The 15271-nt window shown below is 44.2% G+C and overlaps 1 protein-coding gene across 3 annotated transcripts in view; it reads left to right on the top strand.

Annotated features, from left to right (window-relative positions):
- The window catches only part of STAG1 (stromal antigen 1), a 148899-nt gene that overhangs the window by 81656 nt on the left and 51972 nt on the right, over positions 1-15271 (top strand). For all 3 annotated transcript variants that reach the window (XM_027878329.1, XM_027878328.1, XM_027878330.1), the window contains exons 6-9: positions 2484-2560; positions 6107-6311; positions 8116-8267; positions 11465-11538. In XM_027878329.1, the coding sequence (XP_027734130.1) occupies positions 2484-2560; positions 6107-6311; positions 8116-8267; positions 11465-11538 (508 nt within the window). The remainder of the gene's footprint in view (positions 1-2483; positions 2561-6106; positions 6312-8115; positions 8268-11464; positions 11539-15271) is intronic.

Here is a 15271-nt window from a genome sequence, read left to right as displayed (position 1 = left end):
GAGGTCTGCCCTTGCCACTTCCAAAACTGCTCTGATGGGCATTAGAGAAGTGGATTCTTTCTTATGACCTGGATTCCAAGTGGGCAGAAAAGTATAGGAGATGCACATTAAAGGATACCAAGGGAGAGAAATACTATCCATCCAGCAGTTCTGTAATCACCATCCATCCTTGCAAGATTTTTATTAAACTTGCCCTCTCTTGGCAGTTCCAGCAGCCCACATTAATTCCCAGTGCTCTGATCCCCACCAACAACTTGGAGCTGATGCAAAAGAGCACATTGCCTTTTTCATGTGATCCTTTCCAGGGCAAATCTTCTGGTGTCTTCATCTCCATGCCTTTATAAATCTTTCTGCTGTTTTTCCAATTTGTGTAGTTGAGAGATGCTAACCAGTCACAGGAATGTAACGTCCTACTATTAATCCTCCTTTGGCATGAGGTCGTGGGCTTATTTTATATCCGTTGCCTTCAGTCCTGAGCTGCAGTTTCCCCACTGCTTTTCTTGCAGCTCACTCGAAGAGGAGGGATGAATTTGCAGTGTGGCTCCCATGACTAAAAGGGCAGAGCTGCAGGCTGACTGTGGTGCCCTTAGTGTGCTGCAGAGGGTAGGGCTCAGTGCCAGCAGGGGTTTGGGTCTCAGGAGCCCATGGCCCACTGAGGCACTGGGTGTCATTAGCAGTGTGTAAATGACTGGGCACTGCTGTAGCTGGAGTCCCACTTGGGCAGTGGCCTGGCACTGCCAGTTCTGGGCACATAAAGGGAGGAGCCTGGCCATGATCCCACAGGAACTGAAGTGTTTCAGGTATTGAGAAAAGTCATGAACAGATAAGAATAAAACTGGGATCAGGGCTCTAAAGCAGTAAAATAACAGAGGTCTGGAGGTCACTGACTGACTGAGGGTTGTGTTGCCAGTGAGAAGAGCAGCAGATGAAGCAGGCAGGGACAGAAGGGGGGTTTCTACACCTGAGAGGGGGTTCTAAGAACAGCTGTCTGTGTCAGTACTGAGACATTGGGAAACTGCTGCACTTGATCAAAACCAAAACTCTCAGTGGTGGGGGAAATATTAAAATCTATCTGCATATACACGTGATTTCTGAGCTGATAAAACACCTTCAAGGGTCACGTGACAGTATTCTCTTGGGCTTCTGGTTTTATATTGATACATTGCATTACTAATTGTTTATTAATAATATGGAAATACCAAGCACAAATTTGTCGTTGTCAGAACTGAGGTTGACGGTGTTATCCAGTGTGAAATAGATAACCATTAAATATTTTTTCATGAAGAAGCAAAACCGATTCAAGAAGTGACTTGTTAATTTGCGTTGTAAACCAATCTCCCAGTAACATCCAGAGGCTTGGTGTGCTCTGACTGTGCTGGCGTGTTTTGAAATGTGCATGTTTCTAATGCTTCTTTCTCAAGGACTAAAATACCAGAATTAAAACATTCATATAATATTCAGTATGTTTAAACTATCCTTATTTCTCCTTTGTACAGGGATAATACTGCTTGCTGTTAAGCTGTTTCTATTAGGGTTTGAATTTTTGAAGCCAGGCAGTGGATCATTAATCCATTTGAACTTTCTGCAAAAGCTGTGGGACTTACTCTTTTGTGATGTTAATGATGTTGGGATGGATTTTGTAGCTCTGCAGTTCGCTTAATTTTTCTGCATTTCCTGCATTAACAAAAGCAGATTGTGAAGAGACGAAGAGAAGATCAGGCAGCAGCAAAGAAGATGTCTCTGTGTTTCCTTTGGTATTTAGATAGTCTCCAGCTCCAAGGGTCAAAATACTTTGTTTGTACTGATTGGATTTGGATCATCTCACAAGAATTGTCACTGATGGCCGTTGTGTTGTTACATTTTCAATTTTGGAAGCTTGGTTGGATTCCCAATGAAGAGTTAATCCCATCAGCTTGGCTGTTGGAGCACCTGGGGGGGAATGCAGCACCCAGAGGGAGGAGGGACTCAGACACAGGTGCTGCTGCTGGGCCTGGGAGCCCTGGGATGTGCAGAACTTGCTCAGTCCATGAGCTGTGCTGGGGCTCAGCTGGGCAGTGACACCCATTGGCTGTGTGCAGGGAGAGCCTGGGATCTGGGATCCAGGGGCTGGGCACACAGAGGGCACAGCTGGAACTGGAACACGGCCTTCCTTTTATTTTGTGCACAAAATGAAAGCACTTGGTGACTGCAGCCAGGACAGGAGCCCCTGGTGCTGTCGCTGCATTGCACTGGCTGGCTGCAAAGAGGAAAGGATGGAAATACCACTCACTCCTGGCTTGAAAGCATATTACAAATGGTTTCTTTTGACCCATTTCTTCAAGAGACAGCCTTGTTCAAAGCATCCCTGTTATTGTTGTTTATTGTTGCAGTCATACTCGTGTGTGTATTGTTGAGCTGTTCCTTTAGCAGCAGGAAAGTGTTGAGACTTTGACGTTCCAAGAATGGGTTGTGTTAATTTCTGTTTCTCTTTCACTTTGTTACAGGTACAGTAAGAATTGAGATGTTCAGGAACATGCAAAATGCAGAAATAATAAGGAAAATGACAGAAGAATTTGATGAGGTAGAGTATACAAATAGTTCTTTAAACATCATGAAATATATTACTGTATGCTTGTGTCTTAAATTAAAAATGCAATGGGCAAAAAAACAGTGGGAAAGCAATATCTCAGTATGGGAAATTGCACTGACAATCAAAGCAGAGAATTCACCTGTTGGATGAGGAATAACAAGGCAGCAGGAAAGAGATAAATGGTATTATTTATAATGAACAACCAACAAGTAACACAGTCATTTGAGAGGTGGTTACAGTCACTCACCCTGACAGGTCAGTGCCATGGGTTGGGGAGGCCCTGGATCTGAAATACTGGTGCTGAAAATTTGGGCATTAGGCAGTTTAAGGTCAGAAGTCCAGTGTCACACAAAGGCAGGGAGCAGGCTCATTCCAGGGTGTCACAGAGCCACCTGGGACCGTGTGAGCCCTGGGCTGGACCCGTGGAGACCCTCCTGGGTCTCTGTGTGGCTTTGGGGACACCCCTGTTTGTGTGTCCATCCTGCATCAGGGGGAGCTCAGGGAGGAGCAGCAGGAGGAACTGTGGAGCGCTGATCCCACTGCCACTGTGGTGCATTCTGGGCCCTGCCACTCACATCCTGAAAGGCCACCACAGAACAGGGAACTCCAGGGCCCTGGGACATGCAGACCCCTGAGGCAGGACTGCAGCATTTGCACCACTGGGCTGTGTTTGCTGTGTGCAGATTATTGGTTTGTTTATTTGAAATGGCAGTTGAAACCAAATGGGAACTTGACATGAAAAGAACCATTCTGGAACAGTGATACAGAAAGAAATACTCTTTCAAAAGATCTAAGCATTTAGCTGAAAACAAGCGTGTTACAAATCACACTGTGTCTTCTGTCCAAACAAACATGTTCCTAATGGTGAATGCTTTTTAACTTTGAGGTCTTTGAACTGTGTTTCCTTTGATTTTTCACATATAAAAAGCTAGATATTCTGAGTGTTCATTTTGTTTAGTGAGGAAAACAAATGCTGAAACAGGAATTTTCTGTAGGACAGCAGTGTCTGTCTGATCAATTCTAAATGGAATGCCAAGGCTGTGGTTCAGAAAGTTAAGCAGGAAAACTGTAAATACAAGCACTGCTCCTTCTCAGGATTTCCTTCTGCTTGATTTCCATCTTGTGGAAGATGTTTCACTGAACACCTGACTGCAGCCATGGGGGTGCTCCTTTGCTGTGCTCAGCTGTTCAGGCGGTTCAGTAACATTTGTGTTCATGGACAGAGAATAAAATTAGGCTGTCCAGTGTGATGAGCCAAAGGATTGTATCAATTCGTGCTGCATTCTGGCCAAATTACTTTTGCTTGTTAAAACATCACCAACCAGAGTTACTAAAATGCAGTGGTGCAGTTTAAATTTTACTGGTGTCATTTAAAAACCAGCACTGGATATTGTGTGTAGTGCAGTCCCATCATACAAAATAAGGGACCAGTGCACTGTCCAAAGGCCAAAGAACTTTGATTTTGCCCAAGGGGAGATTGTCCCACAGCTGATAGAAGAAAGTGTTTTTCAAAAAACACTTTCCAAAAACTCTCAAAGTTTTTTCTCAAAGGAGAAACAACCACTTCCTTATTCAGGGCACGAATGTACTAAAAGCAGAATCTCAGAGAGTTACAGTGACTGGCACGTGAACTTTCTTTCTTCATTACCTAAAACTTCTCAGAGCTTTTACAGTTCTAACAACTGGAGCTTCTACCTTAACACTGGAATGGATCTGTGGGAGAATTTGTGAGGTTTAGTATAAAAGTATCAACTGCAACCCAGTGAATGTTTTGAACTCTGGGATTATCTGCTGGTGTTCCCCCTGTGACACCTCTGCCAGTAGCCCAGAAATCCCAACTGTCCTGTTGTTCCATCCGTGCTGCAGGAATCCTTTGGCTGTGAGCCCGAGTTGCTGCATTTAGGGCAGGGATTGAAGCATTGATTTTCTTCCTCAGGAGTGGAGCAGTGCCTGTGCAGGATTTAAATGATGGAAATCACTGTTCCTTGCTGCCACAGGTTCAGTTTGAGGTGGGGAATTCCATGGACATCAATTGGCTGCACCATTTGGTGCTTGGCTTATGAGTACAGGCACTCAGAGTGTGTTAGAGTTTAGCAGGTGAACAAAGACTTGGTTTGCTTTGACTTCTCTGAGTGTTGGACCATCAAGTATCACATCAGTGGCACTAATGTATCATATTTTTCTTAGCGCTCAACAGTAAAAGGTCCACTAAATTGGTTTTACTGTAAGTTCATTCTCCCCACTTCAGCAGATGAGTGAGATGTTCTCGGGGCAGTCTCCAGAGGCCTTTTGAAGGGGTTGTGTGATTTGTGATTGCAGGTAAAAATACACCACTCACGTGTGAGTAGTTACACACAGCCCTAGAGATCTTGAGGAGCTGCTCCAGAACTCTGCATACCCACACCTCTAGGAAGGGTAATTATGTACCAGAGTTCATGTGCAGAGATCCAGCAGATCATTTTGGGATGGCTGAAGTGTGTGGGGTTTGATTCAATTTGAAGGGCAGGGTTTTTGCTGCAGAGGAGTGTAATCTATAAAGTTTAGGCACAAGGTTATTTGATTGCAGCTCCTCTACACCTACATCACCACCTTTGGATGGTTCAGTCTGGGCAGTACGACATGTCCTGAGGAGCAAAGAGCTTGTTCTACACAAAAACACAGAGTAAATACGTACAAATGGGTTTAACTTTGGTCCTACTGACTTCTTATCCTGGCAGAGAGATTGAGGCTGGAGCATTATTGCTGTGATGGTTTGGATAATCTGGAATTAGCTTACAAACCAGGTGGCCAGGGAGGTGGTATCAGGCTTTTTCAGGGAAGGGGAAAAAAGCATTTTCTAATTCTGTGGGGGTGGTCTCACTGAAATGCAGTTTGTGCAGTGAAGTGAGAACAGGCAGGGCAGATTTGGAGAGGAGTTGAAGGAACTGACTGTTCACATGCCTACTCCAGTCTCCTAAAAGCTTTTTGAAGATGGAGTGGATGAATCTCTAGTAAAATTTCCATTTCTGTCAGAAGGCAAGTTTTACCTCTAGAAAAAGGCTTTGTTTATAAGCTAAACCAGGGCAGTGTTTAGTTTCTGAAAAGATCTCAGCTGTAAACTTGAGCAAAGCAAAGTTTGTGGGGAGGGGCAGCCAGTTGAATAGAGTATTAACCTGGAGTTGAAGTGGGGCTGGAGAGTGACAGCTTTCAATTACACAAGCCTTTCTTTAGGTTCTGACCTTAAATAATTGGAAATGTTCCTTTCTCATCCTTTCCCCCCACTTCCTAACCCAGAACACGAGGAAAAGAATTGATGGATACATATTTTGCACTACATAGAGCCAATAGTGCAAGTGTAAAACAGTTACAAAGCCTTTGCAAAAGTGGTTTCGTGCCCGTGAGGTTCCCTTTTTATGGAAGAATAATGTGGGGTTTATTTGTTGTCCTCCCTTGGCTTGAAGGAACACAAGCTTAGAAACTTAGCTGAAAAGACTGTATATAAATAACAGAAGTGGGCAGACCCTTAACAGTGCCTGTTTTCCTTTCCCTGCCCTGCAGGACAGTGGGGACTATCCCCTCACCATGCCCGGGCCCCAGTGGAAGAAGTTCCGCTCCAACTTCTGCGAGTTCATCGGGGTCCTGATCCGGCAGTGCCAGTACAGCATCATCTACGATGAGTACATGATGGACACGGTGATCTCCCTGCTCACAGGCCTCTCTGACTCCCAGGTCAGGGCCTTCAGGCACACCAGTACCTTGGCTGGTAAGTGGGAGCTCAGGGACAGCTGCTGCACAGCAGTTCCTCCTGCTGTCCAGGGACAGTTCCTCCTGCTTTGGGGTGGATTTGACCAGCACTTACAACTGTGGAATGCTTGGGCAAATCCAGGTACCATCTGTGGCACAACTGTATTCAAAATACGCTGAACTAAAAAGTGTTTGGAAAGGAGTAGGTGGGGCACTGAGTCTCGGGGATTCTGGTCATACCCAGGGGCCTCCAGTGGATTCCCAGAATCAGAAGTGCTGTGCTTATGTCTTCTATTTTGTTATCAGTTGTTCATTTGTTGTATAGAATGTCTTAATAGTTTTGTATTTTAGAGTACAAATTCATTCTAAAGAAGTGTCAAGACAATTTTATTATCAGAGAGTTTCTGTCTACTGTCTGACCTTCACCGTGGAAAAGTGTTGGGTTTGGGAGCACTGGGCCAAGGGTGAAGGGCTCCAGCCAAACCACACTTTTCATGCAGCTACCTGCATCTGAGGAGAGCCCTGGGTGCAGCATTAGATAGGAATAGGCTTTTCTAGAGTGTATTTCATCAGACCTCTGTGTCTGCTGGACTGTGGATGAATTGCTCTGTACAAGTAACTGTTTATGAATTGAAGCAAGAGGCAGATTTCCACTGATACTGAAAAAACAACTCAAGTCTGGAGTGGAGTTTGATTTTAAAAGGGAAACCCCAAACCTTCAGCTCACAGTGACTGAACTCTTGTAAACCTGTCCCCTCGTGCTCTTCATGTTACTTAGCAATGGGCTGGTAAAACCTTGAATTATGCAGGTGTAACCTTCCAGGTTTAGAGTTTCCTCTACAAGTTGAGCATTCAAAGGTGAGCACTGTTTGAGCCACAGGTAACCTGCTGGAAATCCCTGCCTGTTATTTAAACTGTATCCCTTTCCATCTGATGCCATCTGCAATTCCAGGGGATTTTGATTTGCTGTTTGCTCAGGTTGGGGTTGATTGTTTCCTAGGGAGGAGTTTATGGAGTGGGGTCTGCACTCTCTCCCTTGGACTGGTTGGTCCATCCCTGCATGGGATGTTTGGAAAGTATGAGGGGCCTGACTGCAAAGGCGGGAAACAGCACCACACGTCTGAGACATTGCCCAGGGCCTGTGCTCTGTGGAAGGAAGGAGTTCCCATTGTTTGGAATGGATTGTGTAGCTGGAAACTTAGAGCAAGGAAAAGCTGAAGCTAAAGCCAAAATTATCACAAGTAACTTCAGTTACTGCAGCCTCTGCTGCTTCTTTCATCAGTTACACCTGCCCCTAACACTGCACTGAGAGCAGGACCTGCCAGAGATCTCCAGCTCTTACCAGGGACAGTACATGGCATTTACTTATTTGTTTGCTTGAGAGCTTTGTTTTGATTCTGCAGATTTCCTTCCAGCTGTGTTTGCACATGTAATTATGCTGCTGTTCTGCAGAGCAGAGGTCTGCATGATGCCGTGGAGCTCAGCCTTGATCAAGTGTCTGAAAATCTACTTGTAGAATTTCAGTTCTGGAAGGAGTGTTTTTAAGGTCCTTTTTTCAGTTTTCCTCTGTGCCAGTCAATTTGAATGAGAAATTATTCACTGTAGTGAGAAACTTGAGGCAGGAAGCACCTGTGGGTTACCAGCTTTGAGCAGCAGCAGGATAAGTCAGAGCAGCTTCTCTTCTCCATTGGTGAGGTTGCTTTGCAGATGGCTGTGTGCCAGGGGGAGGTGGCTATTTTCTGAGAGTGTGGATATGCTGAGGAAACGGGTTTTTTAGCTCTGATTACAGGTCAAAACTCACGTTCTGTCTTTTGCCTTTGCAGCTATGAAGCTTATGACTGCTCTTGTGAATGTTGCCTTAAACCTGAGCATCCATCAGGATAATACACAGAGGCAGTATGAAGCTGAGAGGAACAAAATGATTGGCAAAAGAGCTAATGAGAGATTGGAGCTGCTGCTTCAGAAAAGAAAAGAGGCAAGTGAAAAAGAGGATTTTTTTTTTTTTTTTTTTGCCTGTTCACGTGCATTCCCTCCAGCAGAAAGCCCAGGGTGGTTTGTGCCTCGAGTGCCATAGTGAGAAACAGATGAGTCCTGCAGTGGTGTTTGTGTGACCTCAGACCTGTTACTTGGGCTACATTAAATCCTGTGTGACCACACTCAGCTGGGCTTGAGCCTGTCCTGCACTCACAGGATGATTCCTGTTCTCAGGCTTCTCTCTATGACCAGGCAGCAAGAGCCTCAAGTTGTAAGAAGCGACTGTTCTGATTATGCAAAGAGATTCTGCCAAGAGCGTCACGTTGTCCCTCCCTGCACTGCCCATTTCTCCCTCTGATCCCTGCAATGATTCCACAGTGTCTCGTTAGTGCTTCTTAACTGCAGCTGCTTTCAAGGAACACTGCAGTGGGGCTGTAGAACCTGGGCCCAGGGACAAGAACCTGGGGAGACATAAAAATCACTTTTGGAAAGTACCAGTCTGACATTAGGGGAGAAAAACCATTAGAAGGTTGCTGTAATCATCTCTATAAATAATTTAAAGTGTTACATCACAGGAAATTTCAGTTTAGAGTTGTCCTTAAAAGAAACCTAAAGATGACAATTAGAAAATTAATACATATACAGCCAAACAGCCATAATCTGTAAAGATACCAAGTAAAACTCGTAAGAGTGATTGAAAAATTGAAGTTTGTATGACTTTGATTAGATTTTATTATTTTTAATATATTAGTTTTGAATATATTTCCTCACCACAGTTTTACTCTGTGGTAATTAAGGATGTCTGGGTGCTTCCCCTGTATGCACCTTAGATTCTTTTAGGTAAAACTTTGAATCAGAATTGCTTGACTTTATAGTCTTTGTCAGGGGATAATTACAATTGGGTATTTTCACATTACCCCTGTATCCTTCACACAATTATATTTGGTTTTCGTAGCTCTTCAAAATCATGCATTAAGGCACAAAGCAAGAACAATCTCTGCATGCAAGAGATATTTTAAATGAAACATCAAATTGAATGCCAGCGTTAAAGCATTTTAGAAAGAAAAATAGCTGGAACAGAGTTTGTATTGCAGTTCCTGACATAATGCTGTGTGTTCCCAGTGTTTAACTATGCTGAATTTACATGATATTCTGTGCTGGCACTTTGTTAGACGATTCTTTTGATGAAGTGCCATCATAATAAACCCTCCTAAGCACGTCCACACGTGTTTATCTTCCTGAAGTGCCAGAGGGGCAGCTCCCAGGCTGAGTGTGGCAGGTGAGTCTGAGGCACAGGACATGGAGCAGTGGCCGAGTGTTCCTTGCCGTGTCACCCCCTGCACACTGGTGGCAGAGCCTTTGTGGGGCTCTGCCTTGTCAGGGGCCCTTTCAGCTCAGCTGGGTGATTTATGGAGCAATCTGCCACCAAACACAGCAAGTTGTGTTCTAGCTGTGCCAGGAATTCAGATCTCCTGCTTGTCATACATGTCTTTTTGAGCTTCTGAAACTGCCTGCAGAGTCAACAAGAGAGTGTTTCCCTCATCCCTTGCTTAGGTTCAGGAGTGGGGAGTATTAAATCACTTTTGCATTGGTAAGAGCAGGAATCCCAAGACACAAATGTTCTCTCAACATACCTGAAGTTAAGCACTCAGATTCAAGTGCATGATCTAGAAAAGCTGAGAGTGTAAAAAGCAATTACACTTTCACAGAAAATTCATTACTGAATCTAAAATACATCTGGGAATTGTTCCTTTAAATGTTAGTACACAGAGGGAGAAGGGATCTCACTCAGACTTACTGAATGGCTGATTCTGCTGCTACACCAGCTCTGCCCCAGCACCTGGAGACCCGGATCAGATGATTTACCACGGTGATAGTGAGCTGTGAATTTGGACAGAAGAGGGAGGAAGCCATCCATGCTGTCCCTTCATTTGTGCTGCTTTGTTTTGCTCTCAAACTAATGTCATCTTCAGTGTCTCAACTGTCTCATGGCTCAGGAAGCCCAGTCTGTCCTACCTCCCTTCTGTGCTGTGTTTGTGTCCCAATGATTCCTGCACAAGTTCTCCGAGAGCTCCCCTTTCCCTGCCAGGGCCGTGGCAGTTTCTCAGAAAGCTTCCCGAGGCTCCTTGGTTCATTCCCATCCCCGTTTTACTGCACTCCCTGTGCCTCCACCCCCATGTTCCTGGGGATGTTTACCTGCCTGCAGAGTCATCCAGTGGAGGAGTGATTAGAAATTCCTGCTCTCCTTTGGGTTATGAGTTCTTGAGCAAGCACTTAGTCTGGGCATATTTGGGTTGAGCTGATGCTGCAAGTAGAGCTGTTCCCAGGAGCCATGTCTAGATATGCTTGTTTTGTGTGGAGCCCTGTGGTGTACACAGAGCTGGGGGGCACCAGCTTTGCCCCTTGTGCAGAATCCCTTTTACTGTGGAGTTCATTTCTTTGGCACATTTGTGACAGTTCAGTCAGAAATACCTCGTGCCTTGTTTTCCCCAGGTGCAAAGTGGAGACAGCACTTCCTTACATTTTAGGAAACTGGGAGACTTCACTGACTGATTTCTGCAAGCTATTTATGCTCTTACCTGGGAGATACTGTAGAAATATTTATAAACATGGCTTGAAAAACATAAGCCCCTGGGTGAAAGTGTTTATGAACTCCTGCCACGGAGGAAGTCAAAGCAGATGCCTCTGGCTGTGAAATATTTTGTCTGTTAAATATATACACCCATAATTATCCAAGTTTCATTATTTTATACATATGTGCACTCTGTACTAGCAAGGCTCTGTTGTGGTTTTTGTGCTGAGAATGTGGGCACATTTCCATTCCCACACAGCGTGAGGCCCTGCTTGGACATAGGAAACACCTCCTATGAGGTGTTTTCCTAAGAACGAGGCCTCTGGGTGTGGGAGCAGGGCTGCTCCTAGAGCTGAGGGTATAAAATTGGTGCCATCTTATTAAAAAAGATGCATTTATGTGTAATTAAGTCATACTTACTTGGTGTAGTACAAAAGCTGACAGTATGAGAATGTTGTAATTAATTCCAAGTTGTATTAACAAATTCACTGACACAAGGTGAGCTTCCCACAGTACTTGCAAGACATCAATGGTCTTCCAATGTGTCCCAACCAGGAATTGTAGAACATGAAATTATAGCAAGCTATGGCATTTTATTTATTTGGTTTGTTTTGTTTTTTTTGCAGCTACAAGAAAACCAAGATGAAATCGAGAATATGATGAACTCTATTTTTAAGGGTATATTTGTTCATAGATACCGGTAAGGAAATGCTAACAAAGTACAGCCATGAAAAATGGCAGGGGCAATTACTGTGCTGATTCTCTTGTGCTGTAACATTGTAGGTGCCAAAAAAGCACTATCAAAAACACTTAAGTTGTGGAAGAACATACTAAGTGTAACTCCCCTTAATTCCGCAATAGAGCCCATCCACACAACTTGGTTCTAATTCAGTAAAATGGCTTTAAAGAGTTGTGGGAACGTGGGCTTTGAATGTTTGTGCTTTGAAAAGAAGAGTTGTCCAAGGTGGGAGCTCAGACTGGACATACCTTAAGAATCATCAAATGATCACTGCATATTGTGGGAGGTCAGCTGTGGCTGCTAAAGCAGATTGGGAATATGATTTGTCAGAGAGCAGTAGGCTTTTAAAATAGGTTTAGGGTGGTTTTGAATCACAAGATGCCTCCGAGCATCTGCAGCACCTTAGTGCAACCAGCTCTTTAAATGTTAATTGACTTACTGAAGTCAGAAGGTAAAATTGAAGGATAGTGAACTATGCAATTAACCTTTTAGATTTAAATTCTGGTTAAAGGTTTAGAATTTATGAAATATTTTGGAAAAAGGGCAGAAAGCAAGAAAGGGTGTATGGGCAGGGGGTTAGAAGGTGGTGAGGAGCCCATAGTTCAGTTGGACAGAGGGGTGACTGTAAATATGGAGAAAAACAAGCAGGAAAGCTGGAGGGGTTTGTGCTGAGAAATACGTGAGTGTGCCCCGTGGAGCTGGAGCTTGGATCCTCAGTACCCAGCCTGGTACTGGAAGGGAAGGCTGTAGTTTATGGTCAGTAAGCCTTGAGCTGCCTGGCAGCAGAAGGGTGGGTGTGGGGCCAGCAGGTGAATGAGCCTGGTGGGTCAGCAGAGCACTCACTGTTTCCTTGGGAAAGCAGCTTCCATGGCAGGGAGATAAAAAAGCTGAAGAAATTAAACCCTAAGAGTGTTCCCATTTCTGTCCCCTCAGAGTTCAGCATATTATATCAAACAAGAAGTCAATTTAAAATATTTTCTTAGTAGTTCATGCTCTGGTGTGGGGTTGGGAAAAGACTCGACCTGTTATGGTCTGCAGGCTGGTTTTATTCTCCCAGGCCCAGGGGGGATAAAAATGTAAAGCATTTCAAACTGTTATCTGCTTTCATAATTTCTTAAGCATTCCTTCTCTCAAATAAGTTCAAATGTTTTATAAACTTGACATGATTTTACAGTCCTTAGCCCAAGTGGTAATGATTTCAAAAGAATGTTATTTTAATTACTCCCAGAGAATAAATCCCGTGCCATAATGGGATTCAGCCTCAGCCACAGTGATTCGTGCCTAGAGACCTTTGTAACTTAAATTACAAGCCCTTGATCCAAACAAAACCCCCAGAACCCTCTTATTCAGAATGCTGTTCTTACTGTAGATTAGCTTCAAGTGTACTGGAAGATTTCAGTGCTCACTTCTCTCGTTAAAGAAAAAAAAAAGACCTGCAGACATAGCTAAACAATTTTTTGAGTGTGATGCTGGTCTAGTGTGAGCGGCAGATTTGGTGGAAAATTGAGATATTCCTAATAAATGTCCTCACCTCATTGCATCTTTCCTTATCTTGTTCCTGAGCCACTTTTTCTCAGTATTTTTGTGTTGATTTATGACAAATGTGGTAGTCCATTAATTTTATTTTTAATCTAAAACTGAGAGCATCAAAAGGAAGATGTGAGAGCAGACTCCAGGTCAGGGTGCTGAGCTCGTGCTGAGGGTGCAGCAGCAGAGGTGGTGACTGTGGGGGCAGCGCCTCTGCCCAGGCTGTGCAGAGGAATGTAGGGGCTTGGGAAGAATTCTGATTACAGACCTACTTCGTAATATCCTTTTGTTTTCAGTGCTCACAGAGCTTTTCCTCAGGATGTGACTGTCCCCCAAAACAGAACTAGGCCAGTTTTGGCTTCCAGAAGAGCAGAATGGAGATCCTGGGCCTGAGGATAGGATGGGTGTGGGGTTTAGGCAGGGCACTGAGCTGTCCTGAGGAAATATTTGGGCAGGACTGACAGTTAAGGTAAAACTGGCAAAATGTAGATGGCATTGCCATTTTTATGGGGAAGATGCTTGTCTCCTTCCAAGGCGTTCCTTTCCCTCCTGCTGAGTAAATAGGAGGATGGTGACAAGTTACATGGGAATTACACTCTGGGAAACAAGAGGGTTGCATGAGCAAAGGCTAGAGGCGATGTTGGATGGCAGTCTGGTGAGGAAGCAAAAACCAGTCAGCACAGGGAAATAAAAACCCAAACCAAGCCAGAAAAAAATCCTTTACTCTCCACCCTAAATGTGTTATCCTAAGGAGGTGAAACGTATCTCCTAGATGACAGGAAAATGTATTATGTTTTTATGTCTTTATGGGGTCCAGAAAAAAGGTCAAAAAGACGTTTTTGTCCAGTGCTCCTCATAATTACATCTTCAAAACGTTTGCAAACTGCTGAGCAGCCCCAGAGACAGGCCCAGTTGGGTTCCACTGGCAATGGTGTGTTATTGTAGAGCTGCTCCGTTTCCTGGTTCCCTGTCCCTGGGGGCAGTGGGGAGTTGAGATGCCAGCTCTCAGAAAGCCTAAGGCAGCTGAGGCACCTCCTCGCTGTCCTTGAGGAAGCTGCATCACACGGGATCTCTTTAGCAAGAGTAGGAACTATGGCCAGAAGCTGAACTGGATTGAACTGTGTAAAAATCAGAAGAATTAGAGTTTAATGAGAAGAAATTATCTAAGGCACAGCAAAGGTGTAAGGGTTTCTTGGCTGTGTTGTGTTTGATCCAGCATTGTGTGGGCATGGAGTCTGTTCCAGGGATTCCTGCAAGGACACGAGGGGTTTGAATTGTTAAGAGTTACCTGGGAGATGCTGCTGGGATGGGAAATGGTATCATACAAGTTCTCCTGCCTCTCCAGCAACTTGACTGTGTTTGCTAGTCCCACATGCCTTATCCATAATTCTTTCCCATTTTCAGTTATACTGAAGGTGTTAAATTTTTGTTGTACTAAAATCTTTAAATCAGTTGAATAGACTTATTCTTTTTCTTTTCTTTTCTTTTCTTTTTTTTAATTAGCAGCTTGAGGGTGTCTGTCCATAGTGCCTGGGGATCCCTGAGAAGCAGTTTTTCCCTGTCTGCCTAGGGAAGATTGAATGCTTGCTTACAGAAAACATCGTTTTTCCTGATTTTTGGCTGCCTGTGCTGCGTGATTAAATAGTTGTTGACATTTGGGTTCTTTTTGGGATTGCCATGAAATCCTTCCAAAATTCTTCACAGACAGTAAATTTCTAAGGTGGTGAAATAACCTCCTTGGATGTGAGGCCCTGGGCTGTCATCCGCTCATGGAAATGTCTTTGGGGCTCCTTTGTGTTGTCGTGGCTGCCCTTTTCTCTTGATGCATACTGGCCAGTCCTTTAGACTTTTCCATAAGTCTTGCATTCTTGCTTTTAAAATAGTTGTACAGTAATTCCATACAAGGGAATTGCTAATCTAGTTTAGTGTGAAGCGGTACACAATTAAATACATAGATATATATGAATACATCCATAGTTTAATGCAAACTTGCCTCCATTGTGCTGCATCCCCCATAGTGGGTGCAGTTTCTAACCTGGAATGTGATATTTTAACACAACTGTCCTTACACTTCTCAGCCTGTTTGAGAAATGCCCGCAGTGTGGTGTGTCTGCACTGTGGGGGGGCCCCTGCCCTGGTTCTGAGGTTGGGGAGCCTTCAGGGGGTT

The sequence above is a fragment of the Empidonax traillii genome, unplaced genomic scaffold (assembly GCF_003031625.1).
Source record: "Empidonax traillii isolate 1590-97213 ecotype Southwest subspecies unplaced genomic scaffold, ASM303162v1 scaffold40:size2234952, whole genome shotgun sequence".
NCBI lineage: Eukaryota > Metazoa > Chordata > Aves > Passeriformes > Tyrannidae > Empidonax > Empidonax traillii.
Note: the sequence above shows the minus strand (reverse complement) of the source record. Positions and strands in the feature narration are given on the sequence as shown.